General features: G+C 37.2%; 1 protein-coding gene across 5 annotated transcripts; it reads right to left on the bottom strand.

The window, feature by feature from the left end:
• Nucleotides 1-639: 639 nt before the first annotated feature.
• On the bottom strand, nt 640-25,609 carry LOC133529267 (fructose-bisphosphate aldolase). 5 transcript variants are annotated; one of them, XR_009801114.1, is made up of 11 exons: nt 24,160-24,321; nt 23,402-23,518; nt 22,275-22,366; nt 20,247-20,421; nt 15,835-16,038; nt 15,379-15,494; nt 14,780-14,879; nt 14,089-14,288; nt 9,204-9,252; nt 1,878-1,967; nt 640-726 (listed from the first exon to the last, which is right to left on the bottom strand). XR_009801114.1 is itself a non-coding variant. In XM_061866961.1 (10 exons), exons 1-10 carry the CDS (start codon nt 24,230-24,232, stop codon nt 722-724), a joined length of 1,131 nt encoding a protein of 376 aa, XP_061722945.1. In that variant the 5' UTR covers nt 24,233-24,321; the 3' UTR covers nt 640-721. The 5 variants fall into 5 exon arrangements, 4 of the variants coding, with proteins under 4 accessions (XP_061722945.1, XP_061722946.1, XP_061722943.1 ...); XM_061866961.1 differs by lacking the exon at nt 1,878-1,967; XM_061866962.1 differs by lacking the exons at nt 640-726; nt 1,878-1,967; nt 24,160-24,321 and adding an exon at nt 25,459-25,609 and having other exon boundaries at nt 8,618-9,252.
• Nucleotides 25,610-26,075: the final 466 nt, after the last annotated feature.

Genomic DNA, 26,075 nt, shown 5'->3' on the forward strand with positions numbered 1-26,075 from the left:
TTTTTAAAAAGATCAGTGAAATTACCAATAAATTTTATTGCAAATTATATTTCTTCAACTATACTCATTTGTCATAATGTCATAAAATAAATGTTTATATAGTTACATTACATTCGGAATATTTTTAAGTAGGTACCTAATATATATTTTTGTAAATCCTAATTAATCGTAATCTTTTAGGCAAAATAACCAGAGTTTGCAGAGTTTTCGTGGCCGTTTTTATTTCGATGGACAAATAACTGTCCGAAACCGGACTTATAAATAGACAAGGCATTCTTGAATCCGGTAAAGTCAACTAACCGGCCAAAATAGCGCAATGGAAACGTTGCCTAAGACAACAATACCGAAGCGACCATATATGTCCGGGAACTGTAAATACCGTGCTTTTATCACCCACTATATTACTGAGCTAGTTCACCACCGGCCACATGACAGAGTGAGCATTTATAAACCTTATTACAATCACATAAGGATCACCAATCGTCAGTACTATCGCCATCGGAGCGGCCGAGGTTCTCAGAAATATCTGAACTCTAGCGCCTTGAGAATAAAGCTTCATATGTTTTAAGCATCTTATCTGCTTCCATATATCCTATCTATTAAACGTCATTTACCTTTGCAAAAAATAAAATGTCTTGATAATGTCGAGTATATATTTTCCCATAAACAATTAGTTGAACATAACACTAAAAGCGCAGTATATAAGTTACATGATTCCAGGTTATCCTGAAACAAAAGATCATTATATTATTATTTTACTTCTTTGTCTTCTTTCTATTGTCATTAAGTATTTAGAATAGCGTTAAATAGACAAATAGTACATTACGATACAAGTGCGAAAAGTAGGAAATTCGCAACGAATGAGTTGGGAATTATCTTTTCGCACGTGTATTGTACAACGTTTTACAGTACATATGGCGATAATTTACGAAATACGCACGTATAGTGCTAGTTACCGCAATAGGGCACTGTATAATTGTTTGAAATAGCGTTATAGGATTTGGGACTAGGCGAGGGGGCATTTTAGTACCATTTTTTGACATTTTATCCTTTTCTCCTCTTACTCTGGATACTTACTTATTAAAAAAATATTTTTGCGTTTCACCGTTTCTAGATATATTATAAAGGTGGGTGGATATGGATAATACCACGCAAAATAGGCGCCACTCGTCGAGTTGCGGAAAATCGTCCGTATTACAATACAATACAATAGGTGGGTGGATCAACTTTTTTTTGTCACTTTTTGCCATGATTACGGACGCCTGGGTCACTCTCATTACCCTGCTGTTATGGTTTTTAAAATAACCAAACATACATTTTTTATGACAATTATTAACTTTTTCCATATTGGGTCATTCACTTAGTATATTAGTGGAACTTTTCCTCTGACTAACTATGCTACTATTGTCGCCTGGCTGACTGGACAGATTAACAACAAAGAAAGTTAATTCACCCAGGTTATAGAGAAATAAGAAGTAAGCATAGAATGCTCACTCCATACATAAGTTTTGGTACCAAAACGCTTATTATTTTCGTAGTCGACATCTAGCATCGAGTAGCGGAATTATCTGTACTGCTACTTGACAGTAGATGTCTCAAGTGTCGCGACGGACGCAAATTGTATTTCTAAACAATTTACTTACAACTAATATTACAAGCAGAATGAGTTGAAAATAGAGTTCCGGTTAATTCGGTTATAATATTAACTGGAAATTATTGAGCATTAGACTTTTCGGTCGTCGCAACATCTATTGTCAAGTAGCAGAGTACTCAATGCTTACTTCTAATTTCTCTACGTACGGAGTGAGCACTCAATGCTTACTTCTAATTTCTCTATGCCTAGGTGTAAAACTTATAAGAAAAAAGAAAAAGGAGACCTTAAACATTAGGTTTGATTTGACTTGACAAATACTTGCAGTCCCGACGTCCTTTTCACAATTTGCCCTTCTACTTTTTCTTTTTACCACCTAAACAAAACAAATACGATACAATTTCATTTACGGGAAAGTGGGGGGGGATTGGGAACACAATGTTACACTGGTTATTTATTACTAAATTTACTCTTAATTTTGTATTCAAGTTAATGTTAAATAATGCAGAAGGATAATAATAAAAGTTCGAATATACTGGAAATAAAGTTATTGTTTTCCCTTAATTTTCATTTCCTCATTGCACACATGTATCTTTTACCGTTTCAAATTACCCAAGTTCCCAATTACCCCACTCTCTTCAATAATATTTCTATACAAATGGTGAAATATAAGTACTTAGATAAAAAAAATTAAATGTATTTCATTTTTAAACGTAAACATATATGTCAGCGGCCGATCGTAAGATTAGGCAGATCGTAATGTACCTGTGTAATGGTTTGACGATAGTCACATTGTTCGTTAGGTTGCTTCCGATATCTGAAGGGAAGACTGTCCAGGAATAGGAGCCGGGGTATCGTTGACTGAAGGCACGAGACAAAGATTTTCACGTTTCACAATATACCTAGGAATATCACGATCTGCCTGATCGTACGATCGGCCGCCTCCATATAGACGTTTCTATCTACTGTCATACAATAACAATAAATACCTACTTTGTAGAGTTATTATTACAATGCTAGCTAACTATTTCTATTACATAAATTACTATCTACTCTTGTCAAGTTCAATGTTGAAATTAATACTTTGTTATGACGATATCATTTAAAGTGGATTTGAATATGATCTGTCCAAAAGCGTCCCCAGTTGATATCGCCGATGGCCTAGTGGAGGAGGCAGGGTATACTCTATCTATGTCATCTATTTCTGGTTGAAGAAATTATTATCCATAATAACTTGATAACATTGATCAAATCGGGGAGATCCTGAGGAAAAGCCAGGTCAAGAGCACCCTATACCGGCGAGCGTGTATGATGGCTCCTGCAGCCGCGGCAGCGAGATGGCCATGCATCTACAAGATGGCTCAGCGCTGAACCAGCGAGCACGCACTATGGAATGGGCCACGCCATAAGCCATCCGACACCACTACCCTCTCTACACGCTGGCCCATCTTAGTGGGCCAGTATTATGGGCCATCGAGTAGAGTTATGAAAGTGAAGGAAGCGAAAGAGTTATGTCAGGATCTTAGTAAGTGGAAATCCGTGGTCTCTGCCTACCTCTTCGGGGAATAGGCGTGATTATATGTATGTAAATTGATAACAAGCAATTACTATACTCGTAGAAATAGGCCTCCACTTCGTGACTTATTTTAACGTGTCGTTTTATAGTACATTACGATACAAGTCCGAAAAATAGGAAATTCGCAACTAGTGGGGATAAATTAAAACACGTGCGAAGGGGGGTGTTTTAAATAGACACGAGTTGTGTATTGCTCTTCGCAGATGTATCGTACAACATTTTACAGTACATATGGCCCTTTAAATTTTCAACATAGTTACGTAATGTGCTAATTATCGCACCAGTTCGGTAAAATAGCAGCATATGTACTGTAAATTATTTTATCTGGTACTTTAGCGTAAATACAAAGGCGTCATAAAATCAAAAGGTCACCTTACTTTCTGATCCCATACAAGTCCCCATTTGTTACATCAAAAGGGCTTTTATTAAACAATTTCAATGCGTAATGGACCAAGAATCTGCGTATTTACGAGTACTTATTTATATTTCTCTATTGAGAAAGTAACACGTTTTCTGTGAGAGTGACTGACCTCAAGCAAAAACAATGACTTCAATGACGGATACGTATATAAGCAAAGAACCTACCAACTTAAAATTATTTTGTGGTGAGCGTTCGGACTGAACGTCTAGCGACCTTCAACAAGGAAGAGTGGGAACATAATTGCGTGTAAAAATACGGAAGTATTCTTATTTAGGTTTTAATTAGTATGGATTTCCGCAAAGTAACGCCTGATTCTATTCATAACAGACTAGTATATATCGTGTAAGTCACCATATGACACCTATTTCAGTTTATGGCCAATATCTTAGTGACAAACTAACTCTAAATTTTTACCCCAGGGAGTTAGTTAACTCTCTGGGGTAAAAATATATTGCGGTATATATAAATAGTAGAGACCTAGAGACATATGTTCGTGTCATCCACAAAGACGCGCAGATTTGTCAAATTTAAAGGCGCGCTTCGTCGTGATTAGGCGGGTCCACACAAAGCGAGCGAGCGAGCACGTACGAGGCAATTTCCTCACGCACAAACCGGCCAGCGTGCCGCCTCGGCCGAGGCACGTCTACACTGGTCGGTTTGTGTGTGAGGAAATTGCCTCGCCCCTATCCTATACCGCTCGCTCTGTGTGGACCCGGCTATTGACACGATTTATATTGCATTCAGAAAACTCATAACTTTGTATTAAACGAAAATGTCGCATAAAATATTCGTAAATTGTCTTTAGCCCACGCCGACAGTTTTAAAGTTTAAATCTATTTTTAAATAAGTAAATTTAAAAAAGAAAGTAAATGTTTTCCCGCCAAACATTGTCTATGAAAATATAATTTTAAAAAGTAAGTATTTATGTGATAGGTGGTCTTTGTCTTATATTTTGTCTATTGCAAAACTTATCTAGTGACCTATGTATAGCATCCTTTTTCCTAGGAAACGGGCACACGAGAAAGCGCTCGATATTTCGCTAAATTGATAAAGTTGACCGATCAAGTGGGCAACAAACTCGCACTCAATTAAAAGTTTCTCGCGAGGCGACGCCGGGTTATTAAGTAGCTACCGGGAAATAGGGATGTTGACTGTAGGTATAGTGTAGGAATATAATATAGCAACGAGGCATGAGACATTGTGCAACGAGGGGAGTAAGTGAAATTACGGTAACGAGGAAAATAAAGACACGAGTTTGCAATATTCTGACCCCCGGAGTTACACACCATGTTTTTCATCACACTTGCGAAGAAAAAACTAAATTTTTAGCGGAATTATTAGACAGTGACATATCAAACATTCGTCCGCGACATTCTCATTTCTTGACCTGTTAAGCATCGAAGGCACAGACCTGTTCGGCATTCAGCCACGGTTGAAAATTGTGTAAAAATATTCAATTAATCTAATAATAAAACATAAAAATATTAAATTATAAACGTCAGTAAGTATTTTAAAAGTAAAACTCATTCACGCTAATTGGTTTGTATGAATTAGTGTTTCACAATCCATAACTCCTGACATTTGTCCTGCAGTACACCTGCATGAAATAAGATCTTTTTTGAGCAAGTGTGATGAAATAGTATTTTATACAATCGTGATATAATAGAGAGCTTTTCAGTATAGTACCGTGTTTAGGTAACGAAGCTTGCTGAGTTGCCTAAGTAAGGTACGAGATTGAAAAGCTTGATTATATCACTATTGTATACAATACTTTTTCTACGAATCATCTAAAGTAATACTTTTTTTACTGTAAAACCTAAATAATTAATGAAAATTGGTTAGTATCTCAGTAGACAAAAATGTAGTACAAAAGACATAAACGCGCCAAGTCCAACGCCCACCCGCCCCTGTTTAGTATCTTCTCTTCTCTCTTTCTCTTCTTTTAGAGGCGGCACGTGATTGGTAACAATTTTTTTTTATAGTTGACTACAGCGTATTGAAATGAATCATATATGTAGTTGAGTTAGGAGCCATACATGAAAAGTAAGCAATTATAGAGTGGTATGTTGTTGTCCTAAAGCACCCCAGACATGCAAAGGGCCTTCACAAGCTCGCGCCACGCCTTCCTATCTTCAGCTCGCCTTCTGGCCTCGCTCCAGCTCAACCCATAGTTTGGTACCTACCTATACGAAATCTTAATTCAACCATAACAGTCGACGAGTAGAAAAAATAAATGATTTCGCACCATGAAAGAAATGAAGCTCTAGATTTCCAACAATAACAATATTCTAGAGCTTTATTTCTTTCCTGGTTTCATTTCAATTTTTTAATTATAAAGATTAGGTAACTTGTTGTAGTTAACTTCGTTGTGTTTCATATAAGTTCCATATAGTGGCTGATCGTATTGGCATTGGCAGTTCGAAAAAAGATGCTAATTTGACTTGTCAATCAAACACCCTATCATACAGGATGTGACTCAGATCGTCTGTCTCGAAGTTTCGGTTGCCAGAATTTCACACTCTGACATGTCAGAGAAGTAGAGATTTGATGATGATGATACTCCTGACCGATTTCGGCCACAGATACTGTGCTCTGGAGTAGGCATTTTGTATTAGCATTATTTCTAGTAGTTGTTTCACTCTCTGGATACCTGGTCTTTAGATACCTTATATTCTTGCTAATTATTCGATTACATTTTGGGCACGGCAGCATACCATCTACATAATTGTAGCAAATTGAGGTATGAGGTTTGAGTGATTCAGATCTATGTTAATATAGGTACATCAAAATATTTGAAAATATTTTCCATAATGTCAGAGGAAACTGGGGATTACGATTGTATGGAAAAGCGGTCGTTCACTATCCTCTTAACGAACTAAGCTCTTCGTTTTTCGAAGCCCCCTAAAACGCCATCGCCAACAAGTCAAGAAATCAGGTGTGATTGGCCTGAAATTAGGGTTAAATAGCTGCTCGCCTATAATTACATAATAATAATAAATGGGCATCGACCTGCTTTCTGACCTCTGTCTAATAATGTTGTACTTTAAAGAGGGTTCATTAAAGTCTTGAGTTCACATTAAGTTTGATCATCATGACAAGTGAACCATGAGATTATTTTAATGAGATTTATAATTGCCTGGAACAGTCCCCTGTGATTATATAAGATAAACAAGCGACTTTTTTTGTTAATGTAAATTATATAATTACTTCTACTGCCACACCATTTAAGAGAAGCCTTTTTTACTGAGTTCCTTCGGAAATACTAGTAAATAGGATTAAATTTTCCACATAATTTCCCCATTTTTACAGAAATCGCGAACCGTCTGGTTAACGTAAGTGACCGAAGAGCTGGCGGCTTCCTCTCCAAACGTATCATTGCAATACAACGAGGACATGCCGCCAGCATTCTTGATACAATGCCTCAAGGGGTTATTTTAGATTTAAGCTAGCTATAGTAACACCACTGTATATATCCGTTACCTATGTATACTGTTATCATAAACTTGTTATAAGTTATTCATGTATTTCCTCATACAAGTTTTGTGGAAACCTTATTAATTTCGCTAAATTTCACGCGATCGGTACTTTTGTTCGGGACATCTTGGAAGGGTATTGTTCTGGGTCACCTTTAAAGGATAATGATCTTTGTCACTTTGTCAATTTCAGTATTTTGCTCACGGGGTTAAAGTACCACCAGTACTTGGTACACAATATACCAGTGCGTTCCCGGTTTTGTCCTTGCTGACGATATGTATCTACTTATATTCATGTAACGATTTTTTTATCTATGTTGTAACATGTATCTTTGAAAGATCCAAATGATTTCTTGTGTAGAGGAGCCCAAGAGCGGATTTTTGTAGTTGCTCGAGCATGTCAGATACCTAAGAGTGATATTTTGCTACGCGTGGAGTCTACCATAACAACTTTTAGCTGACTAAATATGTTAGTCCGTTGGTTGGTGGGGGGGATAAAACGTTAAATAGATTGTGGATTTGGTCATTTGTTCCTAGTTAATGCCATAAATTTCTTAATCTTATGGTTACAATGTGAAAATCGGGTATCGATCTTGTCAGATTAAGGAAATGCGTAAAAATAATTGTCAGATTTTGTAATAGAATAAATAAGCATTAACTTGACAAATCCACAATCTACCTTTCGACGATTCTTTTAACTGCCCACTAATACCCCGCAATTTTTTAAATCTGTAGACGCTTCCCTAACTACTGGAAAAGAAAATAACCTTTTAATCTTCCTATTATCAGATCTTACGATTCCAATAGGTCTCTACGATGCTCGAGTCACTCCAAACTTAGCATAAATTGCTCCCCTATCATTGTATACCACAATATGTATATACGTACAGTCGCCATCAAATATATCGGAGCGGCTAAGGTGCTCAAAAATATCTGAACATGCACTCAAACGGCTTGACAGTAGAGCCGTGTTCAAATATTTGTGAGCACCTTGGCCGCTCCAATATATCTGATGGCGACTGTACCTACCTTATCTTTTGTTGCTAGGTAGGTAACTATTTGTCAAAAATCACATCGAGCACATCAGCTTTGGCAAACGCAACGATGATATAAAAATGTGTAAACGTAGAAGAGATCTGCTTCTGATTGTACGGTGTTTTATTTAGATTAAGATCATTCAAGACAGAGCGAAGTTCCATAGTTGATAGACGATATTTTGTGTATTCTTTAACCTAACCTTTCTTTCCTTTAAGGCCCGCCGTACAAAATTTATCTATTTTTAATTTGAACCTCGTTGCATAAATAAATTGGGATGAATTTTGTGTGTTTAAAAAAGCTATGAAGTCAAATTGGAACGAATATGTACATTGTAATGAGCATTTGAGTCTTACGTGGGTAACCAATATTTTTGAAAGTCCTGCCTCATAGTTCGTGTAAATGTAATTTTTGATTTAGAGTATGAGGAGGATCAAGTTAGGTTAAGGAGTTAAGAGGCATCAAGTGTGTGTCTTTGTTCAGGGTGAACTACTAACACTTAATAAGTAAAACACTACACAATTGATCAAGAATATATTACTCTTAAATTATCAAAATACGTTACAAACTAAAATTGATATTATCAAAATTAAAATACGTATAAATCCATAAATAAATACCAACTGTAACATTTATAATGATATCACTGTATATAAATAAATCGATGGTTATACCAAATTTTCTATATAATCTCAACATCAATTTTTCTAAAATTTTATACCCATAACAACGTGAGACATTTTACTTAACTACATAATGAAGCAATTCCAATAATACGGTGAATCTACACACTAATCTCAAATTGATAATACAAGTGATCTACAGCTTATTCTCGACAGGACAACATCTCATTATGAAGCAGGTTAAATTATTCGAGTAACCTTAACTAAGTTTACGCTTAAAATGACTTTTCGCGCCAAGCCGGCCATTTTCAAAATGGCGGTAAAAGTAAAATGTCATGCGCTCTATGGCAATTGGAATAAGGATTCAGCTATCGTTGAATCTATTTGAAACCGGTATTTTATAGGCCGGTTGTAATTGGTATATTTTTAAGTTTTTTTTAATAGGCGTGGTTGGCGACGAAAAGTCCGGCATCGCCGCTCGCACCTGTAACTGATCCAGCCACGTATTTGCCTTGAGACGCCTGTCCGTTGGCCTGAAAAGAAAAAAAGATTCGTTAATATAGTTTGGAAAATGTCACATCCACACTTCCCAATTTCGGGCCTGATAATCGTTTTCGTTTCACGGTATATCAGCACATCGTGAACAATATTTATAATGTAAAAAAATACTTTGTCTCTAATTGCCAAAAATGCTTGATATTTTTGCATATGAACCATTTTTTTACATTTCAAGTATTGTAAACGATGTTTATTGTATGCGATTTGGTGAAACGGAAAAATATTTTTATAATTTCTCGGACCCGAAATCGGATCTGATATCAGGTCTGATAAAGTGTGGATGTAATTGGCACTATAGTTAATTTTTCTTACACTACTATTTATCATCCCAACAGACGGGATTAGATTTTTTTTACATATTCTACTGTTGCTGAAAAACTTTGCCAGCAGCAATGGATCATTTTAGACATTTTATAAGAATATACAGTGATCCATTTATTGTCATTAAAAAAATAGTGTAATTATTAAAATATACCCTTGAAAAAAAAAAGTTGAAACAAGTTTCCATTAAGAACAATAACAACGCTCCTTATACAAACTGTTTGAGATATTCATATAACAGCACTTGTTGTTCTATATTATCATCAATTGATAAAAATAATATTTTCGTAGACAAACACTACGACTACATTTATTAATAGCATTTAAAGAAACAAATGGAACAGTGCGATAACATTATTTAAGACGTTTTCGGTGTATTTGAATTGCGGTGGTAATTCAGTATCATTAATTCGGTTTCGTAATGTTGGTCAAACTGGTTTTGCATGATAATTTATTCCATATGCGAGGTGAATGAACGATAATTAGTGTTGTTCCTTTGATTTTAATGTATTGTCTGCACGATATGGGATTGGAACATGCATTCGAATAATGACAAAAAGGCGGGAATTTTGATCTACTTTGATACATAGAAAGGCTGATCAGCTTGTTTTTTTTGTGCGAGAGTCGATGGATAGCAAGTAATGTGCAGTTAACTATGTGCTACTACTAATACTAATTTATTTTCCATTTTATAGTACTATTCTTTTCTATGAATGCCCTTTTTGAATTTGTTTGTTTTAGTTGATGTAACAATTACAATCGGCAGCAGAAGTACCTAAACAGGCGAAGAGTAGTCCTTTTAAGGTTGGTATTCCATGTCCAATATATTGGATCAATGTGTGTTTGCGTCTCACATTTTGATTCATGAGAGATTGAGACGCTATGCACATGAGTCAAAGAAATTGTACAGGTGGATACCACACTAGTTTAAACTTTGCACCGTTTAGAATAGAACATAGTGAGGGGTTAAGAAATCTGACATTAATGATGACATTTCCATACTTTGTTATTTCAAAATCCGACTGTGTAATTATCTATAAGTACACAATTTTATTTTTAGGGACAGTAAAAATTTATGTAGGGGTTGTAGCACGATTGCATTTTTATCAACTGTCACCATGCCTGTCACGTTCTAACAAGTATGTAAGTGCGAAAGTGACAGGCGATAAAGATGCAACCATGCTGCCACCGCTGGTCATTTCGAATCGAACACGTCGCCTACCTTAACTACCTCTGCGCCGGATGATATTTAACCCTTTTCCAGGCCGCACTAATCTACAAGGATTTCCAAAAAAAAAAAATATATATTCCAATTAATCCAGCTTTGATGATTAATTTGAAGGCAAGTCTCATTTTCCGAAAGTGCAATCTAATCTGAACTTTAAATCGGAATGCTAAAGTTGAAATTCTATTGGCGCGTATGTGGTCGATAAATCGTACTATGCCTGGAAAAGGGTTTAATGAAGTGGTTACAAAAAGGATCTTATTACTTTTTTTTTATTAGCCTATTTGTGTGTCCCACTGCTGGGCAAAGGACACCCCTCTCGCTTTCCAATCACAGCACAGGGAGTGCTGAACAAGATCCCGCCAATACCGTATTATATTAATATTAATTAAAAATAAAGGATATCAAAACATACACTGTAAATAACTTTATTATTAAAATATTAACAAAACAAAATGCAAGCAATATTAGAGGCAGTATTATGGTGCATCTTACATGATTCTTAAATGTATAAATACAGGAGAGATAAGAAAATAATTATTTTTAATGAAATGTTCAAGTTACTTACATATAATTTCAGTCTCTTTAGCATTCATTCAAATATATCTTTTTAAAAATGGAATGTCATTTCATATTTACTTTTCCTTACATGATAACATTAATACAGACTAGATAACCAATTCATGATTCGATTTGTGCGCAGTATACTTCATAATTGAAGGACATAAAATTGCGATATTAAAAAAAAAAACTTAATAGGCATGTGCCTTGACAAAGTTAGACTTGCTTCCGGCCAAAGACGGAATAGATCCGGCCACATATTTGCCAGTAGCAGCCAATCCGTTAGCCTATTAAAAAAATTGGCAGTAGAATGACATTCCCAGTTTAAATTTAGAATTCGAATAAAAACGAGTATCGAGTTTAAATTTAGAATTATGCGTTCCATTTCAAGGAAGGAAAAGTGAAGATGATTGGTGTTGAGCGGCGTCGGTGCGTAGCGGCGTCAGGGAGCAACGTGCAAAAGAATAAAAAACAAACAAGTTAATTAGTATGAATTAGTACTAAACAAATGATAATCTACTAGAGTGAACTATCTTGGCAACTTATATTCGACGCAATGTCGGCGGCCGATCGTAAGATCAGGCAGATCGTAATGTTCCTGTCTAATATTTTGATCGTCGCTTCAGATGCCCGAAGGGCAAACTGCCCAGAAATAGTCCCGTCGACTCAGGGAACAAGTCAAAGATTTGCCTGATTTTACGATCGGCCGCCGACAGCTATATAACGATGTTATTAAAGTGAGTGCCAATAATAGAGTTGTTTACTGAAACGGCTAAGCTATGAACAACAATGCATACAATGAACAGGTAAGTGGAGGCAGATTATACAAAAAAAAAAAAAAACTTTAGTATTGGCTATGTGCACGACGGTGGAGCCGCCATCATTTTGACACTTCGATAGGATGTTATTTGATTATATCAGCCACTTGAGTGCCTCTATCCATACATTGCACATAGCAAATACATGATGTTAACGTTTTAACGGTTTGAAATTTCTATAAACAAAACTTCAAACCAGAATTCTTTCGTAATGAATGCTTTTTTTGTATAATGTAAACAATCAAATCTATTTTATGTTAAAAGGTTAACCCTCTTATTCATAAACGTCTACTAAAGTTGACAAGCCGCTAATAATCGTTGACATAGACATATACATAGAATTTATTTATTTAACACCACATTGAAACATGTTTACAGGCAATACTACAAAACATTACAAGCCTTAAAATGAAACTTAATTAGGCACAAATTTATGTTTACATGTAGATATAAAAAACTTTTAAAATTATGATGCTAAAAAGGAGCGAACCTCAGCATGTGTTGCAGCAGGCTTACCTACTACAACGCTGGTTTTCAGGCCGACCCTTCGTTTGTCCTTTTCCATCATACCATTACGTCAGAAAGGGACAAACGATTATTAGTGGCTTGTCAACTTTAGTAGACGTTTATGAATAAGGGGGTAAGAGTATAAATGGTATCATTCACGACGACGCGTGCCGTAACTCGTATTGTCATATTATTAAAGGTTAGATTTGACAAATCTACGCGTCATCGTGAATGACATGAACTATATTAGTAGCACAAGCAATCACAACATGAACTAATTACAAAATGGATTACTTAGAGATTAAACTAGCTTAATTCTCACAATTAGGTAATGATATGAACAAGATAAACGTACTTGTGTCTTGCCGTAACAGGTATACTAATACTATAGGATAGGTATATATAGGTATATATAATATATTACTAAAATTTGCAAAGAAAGACAAAAAGTGAGGGTGCGTTGAACGAAATAAAAACTAAACTACATTAGTAAATAGCGATAGGACAAACACACAATGTTGGCTACTTTTGTGAGTTGATAGATATCAGTTGGCTTTAAAAATATACTTACCTTATTTAGATACAGTTTAGGTTATTTTGACAGAAATATCCACCACCATTATATTACTAATACGATAAACGCGTGAGTAAATAAAGCTTCGCATGTTTACATTGTCATATAAAAATGGAAATAAACAAACAAGTGGTCTTTTATAATACTAGTAAGTAGTTACGCATTAATAACTACGTACTCTGCCTGAAAAGCATCGAGAAATGGTAAATTTGGTATAATATGCATCTTGAAGTAGATTTTGATCACTCTACATCTCTCGCCCGTATATGATGACCCTGCCAAATATCTGACTGCCAGTACTAACCACTTTAGCGCGGGTCAGAAGTACTCTGAAGTTCCTGTTGACCAACCAACACGTTCTCCTGCTTGCCTTCCCAGGAACCCAGCACTGACACTTGCAGCGCGCTCGTTGCTGAACGTCAGGACCCAGGGCCGCTCGAGTTTAACAATGTTGTCCTATACCACACTTTTCTGGGCTCCTGGTGCAGTACACCCACCTTGGCACAGCTGAGCAGCTCCTGCGGTTCAGCCAGCACGTTCTCCTGCTTGCCTCCGCAGGCCCGCAGCACTGAAGCTTACAGCGCGTCCGTAGCTGAACGTCAGGGCCCAGAGACGCTTGAGCTCCACATTGTTGATAGCGTTTAGGTTCTCTATGACGCTCATATAACCGTTCCTCTACTCCTATAACCCATCTCAGCACGGCTAAGCAGTTCCGTTCTTTCTAACCCTAAAAAGAATGAAGATATTCTCTTCGCACATAGCGCCCTGGTAAGGAGCTTCAGCCGGCAGTTGCAGTAGTACGCACCTTGGCGCGGCTGAGCAGCTCCTGCTGGCCGGGCAGCACGTTCTCCGGCTTGCCGCCCCAGGCGCGCAGCACGGAGGCCTGCAGCGCGCGCCCGTAGCTGAAGGTGAGGGCCCAGGGCCGCTTCAGCTCCACCGTGTTGATGGCGTTCAGGTTCACGGACGCCTCCTCCTCGGACTGCCCGCCGGAGAGGAAGGTCACGCCTGGAATATACACCGCGCTCGTTATTAACCTATCAGGTGGCATAATTCAGTTAGAATAGCCAATAGTCGCCTTAAGTTATGAAATGCAAAATGAGTCACAGGGATCGAAGATACAAAGATTAACTCTACGGTAAGGCAGTTGCATTCCAAAACATGAGGAAAAACATGTCAGAATGTATGATATCGCACACTTGTGTATCGCAGAATTTGTGGTAATTAATCACCTAAAGGGGCCCACTGATTACCAGTTCGCCGGACGATATTTGCCTGTCAGTTATTCGCGATTGTCAGCTTTTGCGAATAACGGACAGGCCGATATCGTCCGGCGAACTGGTAATCAGTGGACTCCTTTAGTTTCACGATTTCCACCAGATGTCACGTTATCTGTTAGATGAAATCATATTATTTTAATTTCGTCAAGTTCAGAGAGCCCAGCTGGCGAGCTAGCTTGATTATAAGGTCTAGAAATAACGTATTATTAAAATGTTCACCGGGAACGGCAGCGGGCACGGTCCGGAGCAGAGCGGTGACGGTGGCGCGGCCGATGTCGGTGGCGGTGTAAGTCTTCTTGCAGGACTGTCCGGCGGTCACCTGACGGGAAAATCAAATATTACAATCTCTTTTCAAGCGACATGACGTTTGGACGTAGTTAAGCAAAAAATATTCATTCTCAAAATTGTCCTTTTGATACGACTGTTCAAATTTTATTGTCAGATTTTTGTGTGATGGATCGTTTTTCTTGTTACGTACGATTCTAACATCCTTTTGTATTTGTGCAGATTATTTCTAGATGTAAACCTCTTCCACTGTCTTGTGAGTACATTTTATGAGAGAAAAAGACTCGAGGAAATTAGTTTTCTTCAACAAAAATTACTTTAAAATCTTTAAAATCCGTCTGAGGATTTTGAGTCACTTCAGAAAAAGGTTTTACAGAGGTTTACGTTTCAGTCGGCATTCAGTCTGCCATATATACTCGTAATGTCGCAAATTAATCGGTGACCCTTTTTACACTGGACCTTATTCGTTGAGCATTGACAATATGGAATATTGACAATCAATTCACTGCAAAAATAAAATAGCAAGAGCTTACCATGTTGGGCTTGAGGAGGGTCCCCTCGAGGTAGACGTGGTGGTCACTGAGCGCCTTGTACACGGCGGCCAGCACGGTCTCGGTCACCTTCTGCGCGCGGTCCAGATCGTGCTCGCCTGTTAACATAGGTTTTTTTCAAAAGTCTTCACAAGTCTAGTCGGTAAAATAAGTGATGAAATTGTGATTGAAAGTCAGATTAAACACCGAGTCCTTAGTGTTTATACGTCCTTGAATCTGCGAAGCACACCCGTCCTTGGACTGCTAGACTCACAATTGGGCAACATCTCAGACTCCACAACGGGTACGATGCGCTGGCTCTGGCAGATGGAAGCGCAGCAGGCCAACACAGTGGCGTTCACCTGGATGGCCTGGTAGGACAGGGTGTTACAGCCGATCTTCAGCATGCAACGCTACTTGTCGAAGCTCATCCATTGTACTAGACACTATTAGACTCACCATCGGGCAACACCTCGGGCTCCACAATGGGCACGATGCGCTGGCTCTGGCAGATGGAAGCGTAGCGGGCCAATACAGTGGCGTTCTCCTGGATAGCCTGGTAGGAAGGCGTGTTACGGCCGATCTTCAGCACGCAACGCCACTTGGCGAAGTGGCAGCCGTCCTTCTTGTATTGCGCGCAGCGCTGAGCCAAGTCATCGAGACCTGAAACCAAAATACCGCTGTAGAAGTCAAGTGTATATTTTGTGACTAAGCTCTGGATTTTGTATTTTCCCTTGTGATTCATTCAGATGATCATTTACCACCCATAAGTACCAAACCAGTCAATATTATCGACATCTTTAAAGAGCCCCTGAATACTATAACAGAATTATTCTACCCTACTTTGTCGGTTCGTTGATTATATTTAATATGTTAAGTTCAATACAATTTCGTCCTACGCATCGTACCTCGTCATTTGCTTTTTTGCTTTAGCTGTCAAACTTGGGATTACGATTTTTTCTTATATTACTTCTCTACCAATCAATATAATATCTTTGGTTATCACGTAATGTTTCAGTTTTTTCTGATGATGTAATCCATAAGTAACCAGTCAATATTTAAGGCCTTCTTATAAGAACCACAGTGAATGATATAGGAGGATTATTCTGTCATACAGATAAGAATTGCTTATCAAACGGTATAATCTAATATCTAAAGTTGTTAAATTGCATGTATTGTTTAACGGCATTACAAAGGGAGTACTTCAAAGAGCTATTTCATTTAACCGCTCGCGTGACTGCTTCATACTAAACTTTTAAGTATGGTCAAATCAGCATTGTGTGTAGAGATAAAAATAACTCATCAAGGAAATAAAAGTAAATAAAGAAATAAATATTATAGAACATTATTACATTTTTATTACACAAAATGACCAAGCCCCATAAGCTCAATAAGTAACAAATATTCGTTGGTCATCACACAAATAAATGCCCTTACCAGGATGTGAACCCGGGGCCATTGGCTTAGCATTGGCATAGGCAGGTTTACTACCGACTGGGCCAGGTCATAGTAAATTTAATAATATGACAATAGGGAGCGTGCATGAACTGTAGGAGGCAGCACAGGAGCTGTCAGATTTTTGGCGCAAGGCGTAAATGTGATGTTTATTGTTCCGATGTAGCCCACAAGATGGCAGAATCTACTATGCACAAGAAAACACGTGACGTGTAAATGTAAATATTTATTGTTCCGATTCAGGCCTCAAGATGGCAGACCTTCCAACGCGCACGGCCCCTATAATAAATAATAATAATAATAAAATTTCTTTATTTAGATAACTAGGATCCATTGGGGTTAGGTACATAGTGACTTAAAATATATTGTTAATATTTAAAAATAAATAAATTAATTAAATTGAAATTCAAATATTATAAATAAATTAACTTAAAATTCACAATAAAATAACTACATTAAATTAAAATTCAAAATTAAAATTCACGCAATTAAACTACCCATGATCATTAATTTATTAATATGTTTGTGCATGGGAGAATCAGGCTTTCCTACAAACATTTTCAGGATGCCGTTAGAGCTGCTCCGCATCCTATTCACTAGCGAGGCAGTTCTTTTGCGTATGATGGCGTGAAAACCGTCAGTGCGCGCCTCCGCAAACATTTTTGAAGCACTACAGAAGCGGGGCAGCTTCAACAACGCCCGAAAGCCGTTATTATATTGAACTCTCAGGGCACTGAGCGACTTCTGAGTGCAGTTGAACCACAGGCTGCTCGTATAGAAGCTCTGACAGAACGCTTTGAATAGCGTGATTTTGACTTGATTCGAGCAACGAGCAAACCTGCGGGCCAACATATTACTCCTCACCGCCAGCGCCCTGCGTTCTCTTTCAATATCTAAATGATCTTTAAGGTCGTCGGTTAGATAATGCCCAAGATATTTAAAACTAAAAACTCTCTGTAATGGTGCACCGTTGAGACAAATGACCGGCACATCAAGAGGCGGCATTTCCGGTCTCTTACCGGCGGCCTTAAAGATCATGTATTCACTTTTTTTTACATTATATTGTAATCCGTGACTGCTCGCATAGGATTCGCAAATACTCAGGAGCCTTCTCAGTGCCTTCACCTGCCTTCAATAAAGCGATACTTTACTCCAGGGCAAAGACTGCTCCTTTATAAATCGCAAGTTAGACCCCATGTCTAGTATTGCTGTCACATTTGGGCAGGAGCACCTGGATGCCAGCTTGGGCCCTTCGACTCGGTCCAAAGACATGCTGTACGAATCGTCGACGATCCCAAACTCACAAGCAGTATTGAACCCTTAAGTCTAAGGAGAGACTTTGCCTCCTTATGTGTGTTCTACCGCTTGTACAATGGGCTGTGCTCTGAAGAATTGTTTGACATGATGCCCACGGCTACTTTCTATCACCGCACCGCCCACCGTCGGCAGGGTGTTCATCCTCACACCCTGGAACCTAGTAATGGTGACGCACTGTGCGTTTAAAAGGAACTTACCATCAGGCGGGCCGTATGCTTGTTTGCCACCGTCGTGGTATTAAAAAAAATATAATTACAGCAAAGCTTGAATACAAATTTGATATTAGAGTTTATTATACTATAAATACATAAAGTACCCAAGTAAATACTTTACACCTATTCATAAAAGTTATTTCTATCCAAATGTCAAGAACTGTTTATAGATCCTACTAGCATCATTAAATAAATGTTTGCCAAATAAACAATCAATATTCCTTTTGCCTCGGTAATAAGAACCATTAATTAATTCAACAATTAACATAACATGTTATCAAAGTGGACTATGACACTATTATCATTCGGAGATAAGCGGTCGAGCCCCCACAGAAATTAAGTTATAACTTATAATAAACACACCTATTCAGTGAAGACAATATTAAATTAGTACATTACGATACAAGTGCGAAAAATAGGAAATTCGAAACGAGTGGCGATAAATTAAAACACGACCGAAGGGAGTGTTTTAAATCGACACGAGTTGCGAATTACCTATTCGCACATGTATCGTACAACGTTTTACAGTACATATGGCCCTTTAAATGTTCGACACAGTAACGTAATATGCTACTTCTCGCACTAGTGCTATAAAGTAGCCCCATATGTACTGTAAATATTATATTTAGTAACATAACTGCTTTTTAATTTTTCGCCTAGTTATGTTCGCATTTGAACTTGTTTTTACAAATAGTGTATCTATTATAAACAGAGCGCTGATAGAAATTACAATTAATGATGAAAAAGTAGCTTAAATTACATCACCATTTTACAAACATAGAAACTTTGTTATGTAGGTATGAACATCAATACTATATTTGTATAAGTTCCTTGGCTATCCAACTTCTTATTTAACCCTTGGAGTGGTAGGCCGTCGACTCCCGACCCATTATGTCATTTAAATTTCAAATTTGATTAATTGAAATAATTCCAATAACTCAAAAACGACATAAGCCACTTGAAGAGATATTTATCAAAACGTCAGGTGACAACAAAACTCAGTACTAAAAATAGTTGAACAACAATCAATCTTAATTTATTACTAATACCGTTCACTATGGCTATGAAATTGCGGTAGTAATTAGTAAGTGTTGGTTGTTATCTGACGAAATGCTACAATGATTTCTGTATGACACCATCGTGGCGTAAGATCCCACGCCGTAGTTCACGTAGTGGTTTGTAGACATCGTAGACTTTGGATGCTTGTAATTCATATCACATCATGCACACGAGCATGCTTTGCAATTAGTGAATTGAAATATTTCGAAACTCCCGGCCAAGGTGCCCTTGCACAGATAATCTTATTTCACCGATTATGTGTTCAGACAAAGGGGATTTCAAGGGCAAGTCTGAAATAGCAACGTCGCATTGACCTCTCAAGGTTAAACTGTCCCTAATACATCTTAAATATCTCTTTAAAATTACCAGGTAATCTAGGAAAATAACAGGCAATCATATTGACATACTCATGTAATAGTCACAGTTACATTTAGCGTGAAATGTTGCATATATGTCCAAGGTGCATATGTGTCAGAAATTACGCCAAATTGTACCTTGACACTTTGCATTAAAGTTCAAAATGATTGTGGAAAATACATTCCCTCTCCCTTATACCACCGTCATACGTACCTATCAAGATGATCTCAACTACCACTTCCAAAATTTTACAGCGATATTGACCAGGTCGTCGATCCAACTTCTCAGGTTTTCGTGTACAGCCAGCAAAATTATTACTGTTATTAGGTAATTTAGCATTTCTGCATACAAATATGTATGCAGGCGTGCAAAGCTAATGGTTTTTCCGACTATACCACCTTTCGGCAAACGGTTCTCGCAATACGCCCTGTAACACAAAGTACCAGGCTATAATAAACTTGAGGAGCTCACCCTGGGTGGTGCACTCGTCCTCAGAGCCGAACAGCGGAACGACACCCTTGTCGACCTTGATGCCGGGGATGATACCGCGCTTCTCCAGAAGACCCACCAGAGGGGTGCCGTCGTCGGCTTTCTGGTACAGCGTCTCGTGGAACAGGATCACGCCGGAGATGTTCTCGGAGATGGCCTGTGGGAATATATGGTTGTAAATGAAATTATTCTCGGATACGTGAAGAAAAGGAGGAAGGAAAGGTGGGCCAAAATCATTACCGAGTGGGACCCACGGATGGTGCAGGCCGGGCTGCAGGCAGACCGAAAAGAAGATGACAGTTGTACGCATTCTATTCGGATTGGCGCATTCGCATTCGGATCCGACACATCAATAACAAGTAAGAATTTAACTTATAGTATTTAAACAAGATTCATTTAAAAATGTCACCTTGTCAATTTACCACCACAATTTTAACAATCTTATTTTTGCAATACCAGGCAATCAGAAGCGGTTGAAAGTCTTTATTGGTCCGACCTTGGCATTAAGTTAAGAAACAATAACGGCTCTCAGACTCACGCCCATTCTGGTTTTAAAACTTGATTCGGTATTCCAAATAAGGTGATGTTAATTAAATAAAATGGATACTTACAAATATAATATTAATATAGTATAGGTACTTACAGCATATATTTTTTACTTTTAATGTACATACTTCCGGTTTAAATCGATATTCTTGAGCATGCACAAACCATAAAAGGGAGGTAGAAACTAATAGAAAACGTATTAATGTTTTTACTTTTTATGGCTAGAGAGGTGCAGGTCGGTCTGCCTATCTGAGCACGAATTTATCAATTACAGAATTGAAAGTAATGATAAGACAATTTAAAGATAATTGGCATTCGTTTAGTTCAATTTAACTTCAACAGCTACTGTCTCAAATTGATGCCATGTTGATTATTGTACCTTTCCGCTTAGAAAGGTACAATAATCAACATGGTTAATTAACTATTTGTAAACATTATTGTAATTAAATAAAGACTGCCAATGGTCAGTGAAGTACTATTAGATATTAGTAGTATTAGTAGTTACTACAGTCAGAATCAAAAGAAGCGTATGAAACAATTTCACCTATTTAAACAAGTTCGTATGTGACAGTTTCTTATATAGATTCTATGATAAACTAGCGTTACATAGTTTGCGTCTGGAACAACGCCATCTTTCAGGAAATTGAAACAACAAACTAAACAGTACCAAACATCTGCCAGATTTGTGAGACCTGTACCCCAAAAACATAAAATTGTTGTAGTAATTCACCGAATCGCATTTCACCTCGATCTCATATTTAATTTTCGCATTGTGTCTCAATAGTTTTTTTTTTCTAGTGGCTATAAGTTTTAGTCGCATTTCACCTCGACCGTACATTTAAACATCGCGTTGTGACTCAATCGTTTATTACTTTAGTCGCATTTCACCTCGATATTGTATTGGCGACGTGATTCAACGCAACGTCAACGTCACATAGATAAAATTTTAATGAGTTTGATAGCACTTGAGGCTTAATCCTACAAGTACAAAACGTGTTTAAAAAAAACACTTAATTTTAGTGCAAGCATCAAATTAACGTATCAAGTTAAATAGAGTCCCAAACAAACGTCGATCGCGGCGAAATGCCTCTTCGGTAACATACTACACGAAAAATTAAATACTACAAATTAATTATACTAATGTCAAAGGCTACGGGAAAAAGTGCGTCAAGTAAAAAAATCCAGTGATATCTTTTTCATTCAAGGTGAAATGCGATTCGGTGAATTACTACAACAATTTTATGCTTTTGGGGTACAGGTCTAACAAATCATCTGCCACATTCCAAATAGAGATATATCTTAACAGTGTCCGTTTATAAGTATGTATCTACAACAGCATTCTACACATATAGACATATCTCTTTTTGTTAAGCTGTCCGAGAATGGTAGATACTTTTGGCGCAAAGTCTGATACGCAACTTTAGGTGCTGACTGTGTTATATTTATATTAGATGCTATACTTACGGGGTCAGTGCTGAATAGCAGCTGGCGGTACTTGCGGCGGTTCTCCTCGGTGTTCTCCACGCCGATGTCCTGCAGACGCTTGCCCATGGTACCTGAACAAAAAACATTATTTTAATATACAATACCTCATATTACAATCCAGTAACAAAAATGTGTTGCTTATACAACGAAACCGTTACCCACATTCCGTCCTTAGATGTATCTGAATGCAGATTACCCACTTTTAAAAATACCTACATAACACTTTCTGTTCATAAGCTGCGTTCTCACTTATTTTTTACTTTAGTTCTTAGTTTATTTTAAATTATTTGTTTAGTTTTGGACCTAGTTTAACTATTACCTACTCAATTAAGTATGTGTAGAGTTCAAATCTTAATACTGTTTATATCATGTTCTTGACATCTCATCCCTATAGTGTTATATTTTAACTGAAATTTCCTCTCCTTCGGTACACAGTGTGTACTACACACATGTTTAGAGTTTTAGTCCAGATCTGAACTGCAAGTTATTAATGTAATTCCTGAAAGTGTCTGTAACTTGTTTTGTGAGCCAAATAAATAAAATGAAATCAAAGGAAAAATTTCATACACCAAGGCCTCACAGCTCACAGGACTAGATGAAGCACCCAAACTACTACACTTATCATAACATGACTAGGCTTGGATACAAACTTGGCGAGGTAGAGGAATCTGGCCTACAAGAGAAGTATAATAATGAATTCATAGCCTAAAGCCTCATGGCAAACCCACCGTATATTTTGGGGGAGTGGTATGTAGGAGCGAGGACATGAAAGATGCACTATTAATACCAGGACATGAACTTAAGAGAAGAAAAGGATGGCGGTCTATGAGGAAAGGAAGTAATCTCACTATCCTCAGTGTTGAATGATTGAAGACAATGAACTCATACTCTCCTGGTACAGTAATTTTATATTTGCAGTCTAATTTACTACACTCTTACATATTTTTTTCTTTATCATAATAGTTATTTCTTGTTCATTTGGTTCAAGTCTACCAGATAACATTTATGCCCTTGTTTTTCAAGATGGTCAATGATCCCTGTCAAACAATATTATAGACTATATTATATATTTATAACATGTTTGTATTATTGTAATTATAACTTACCAGTGGACTCATCAGCAGCGAGGATACCTTTGCCGGGGGCTACAATAGCCTGGGCAATCTTGCGGAGCTCCTCCTGCAGCTCAGGGGTCGGGTACTGGAAGTATGTGGTCATTGTGCCTGCCGACAAGTCTTACAGTTAGTACAAATATCAACATTCTAAGATGGATAAATTCAGAAAATCCCAGATATGTGGCTGCATTAAATGTACACTGTGAGAAGACTATAAAATGAGCAAATTTGGACCAATTCCTAAAAAATCCTGGCACATGTCCTATTTTGAACCATGTCACGCCAGGACATTTATCTTAATGTGACGCCAAGGTTCAGACGGGAACATGTGTACCGGGACGTATGGCAACCCTACCCTAAAACCGGCTCTGTTCTCATTACTAAATACAATCTTAAACAGGAATATCATTAGTAAATGACAAAACTAATAGATCTCAAACACCAATTCCTACTTGTTTGATGTTACCTATATCTCCTCATTGGAGTAATAACACTAATAACAGACTAAGCAACCTTCAATTGATTAGGTCAGAATATTTTGTGACAATCATTGTGCTCAATGACGGAGACAGTTCCTATTGAATTTGTAAAATAAGTACGTTGTTTACAACTACGATCACTGCCGAGAAAGTTTCAATAATTTCAAAACTGAATGTCTCAACTTGTTAGTTTTAGACATAACGACGAGATCAAATTAAAATATTCAAGTAGGTTTCCATAATTCGCCCCTAAAAAATCTGATGCCATACCTTTGGTCCCAAAGCCAGGCATCCATCCTGACTCAGGGGGACCTTTCTTTCCTTTGCCTTTCTTTGGTGCCATTTTAAATTATCGTGTCAACTAACACTTAGTAAAATAATTACTTAAAGGAAAACAATATACCCGACATAATTTCAATGATTGTAAATTTTCAAAAACACATTACAGTCATTACTCACCATAAATAGGCTCGTTGACCTCGTTGTCTTTTATTTTTGATTCAAGTTTCGAAAATCAAACAAATCAATCAATGTCACAATTTTGTCAATTTTGACATTCAATCATTTTTAATTAGGGATGTGCTATTCCAACCCAGATAGAAAAAAATCGTTATACCGATTTACCAATTATATTTTTACCGTTGTTGAGTCAGCATAATAACTAAAGACTTAAATAAATATTTTTTACAGGTAGATGATCTTATCACAAACAAAGGTAATTCTAATAGGATTAGGTATTTATTTATTGTAGGAATATCAGTAAACAAAAACGCAATGTGCAAAAATAAAATTAGACAGCAGTGTAAAACAGCGATTAAAAAATCCAATTCTTATAGAACCTACCAACTACTTTATTAATTCCATATAATAACTTAAAATAGACACGCATGTTTCAACACTTTCAACCCAAAGTGCCAGATTACGGCGGATAAAACTTATTAAAAGGTGACCTTGAAAGGTCACTGAAAACAAGGCGTCACAGGCATGCCTGTATTCATATAGGTAGGTATACCTAAAGATAGCTGTAGAAATGCAATGAAGATAGGAAGAACTATTCTAAGACTGCATTCATAACTATGAAGCTGTATTTAGCATTGCATACTTTTACTAAATAGTACCTACTTCTTGAATTAAATTAAAGCACCGACTAAAGTCAATAACCTCATGAAAGTTTATTCATCGTTTGTAAAAGCTTGATAAGGAGTGACATCTTAAAATCCTATTTTATTTATAACATGTTATGCTACTAATGTTCCATTGCGCATTAATACTTATTTATTTCATTATATAACGTAAAGCTTTTAATCATTGTGAAATGGAGAACGTCTTGTTAAAACAAAATAGAGGTAAAATTATATTTTACATAAAACCTAAAATGTGAATATAAAATACATATTTTACAAAAACTTATTTAGATATAGTAAGAATGTTCGGACTTCAGAGGTTACAAATAGGTCAAATAATATAATTTTTTAATGCATTGCACGAATAAATAATCGATAATAACATCATCCATATTGTTCTCTCTATGAAATGGGGGTTAAAATGTAAGAAATTATAATAACTTACGGTTTTTTGTTATTTATCGGTAAAACACGGACACTCCCGTTCAGCTACGCGGCTACTACTGTCAAAATGTATAGGGAGGACACGAATAAAGGTCATTTGAAGGTCCAATGATAACGTGACAGTTCTCAGCTTTTAAATTTTGATTTTAGCGCTACCTCTCGGATTATTCTATAACTACATCGGTACTTAGCTGGGTGAGGAACTTACCTAGCAAGTCGGTAACGTCACATGCATGAGAATTTAGTATCAGCTAACTAGTATAGATGACGCTAAAACGTACAACAGTAATTTTATCGCCATCTCTCAGATTGTTCTGTAACTATATCGGTATGCAGGTGAGTGATGAACAGTGTCACCTAATAAGTATAGATGGCTCTGATACGAAGAGCTGTTTCTTTAAGAGCCCTTAATATATTATAAGGGCTCCTCTCCACGATGGACCAGTGAAAGCCAGTCTAAGGGCCGCAGCTATGCGGTGGAATGAGATAGCAATATCACTTGCTCCCACTAACGCATTAATGCGTCCCTTGGATTGGCCTATCCTGGGCCATCGTGTGGAGGAGCCATAAAATATATAGAGGTGGATTCTCAAAGTAACTGCCATCTTTCGACAAATG

Source organism: Cydia pomonella, chromosome 20 (assembly GCF_033807575.1).
Source record: "Cydia pomonella isolate Wapato2018A chromosome 20, ilCydPomo1, whole genome shotgun sequence".
NCBI classification, from domain to species: domain Eukaryota; kingdom Metazoa; phylum Arthropoda; class Insecta; order Lepidoptera; family Tortricidae; genus Cydia; species Cydia pomonella.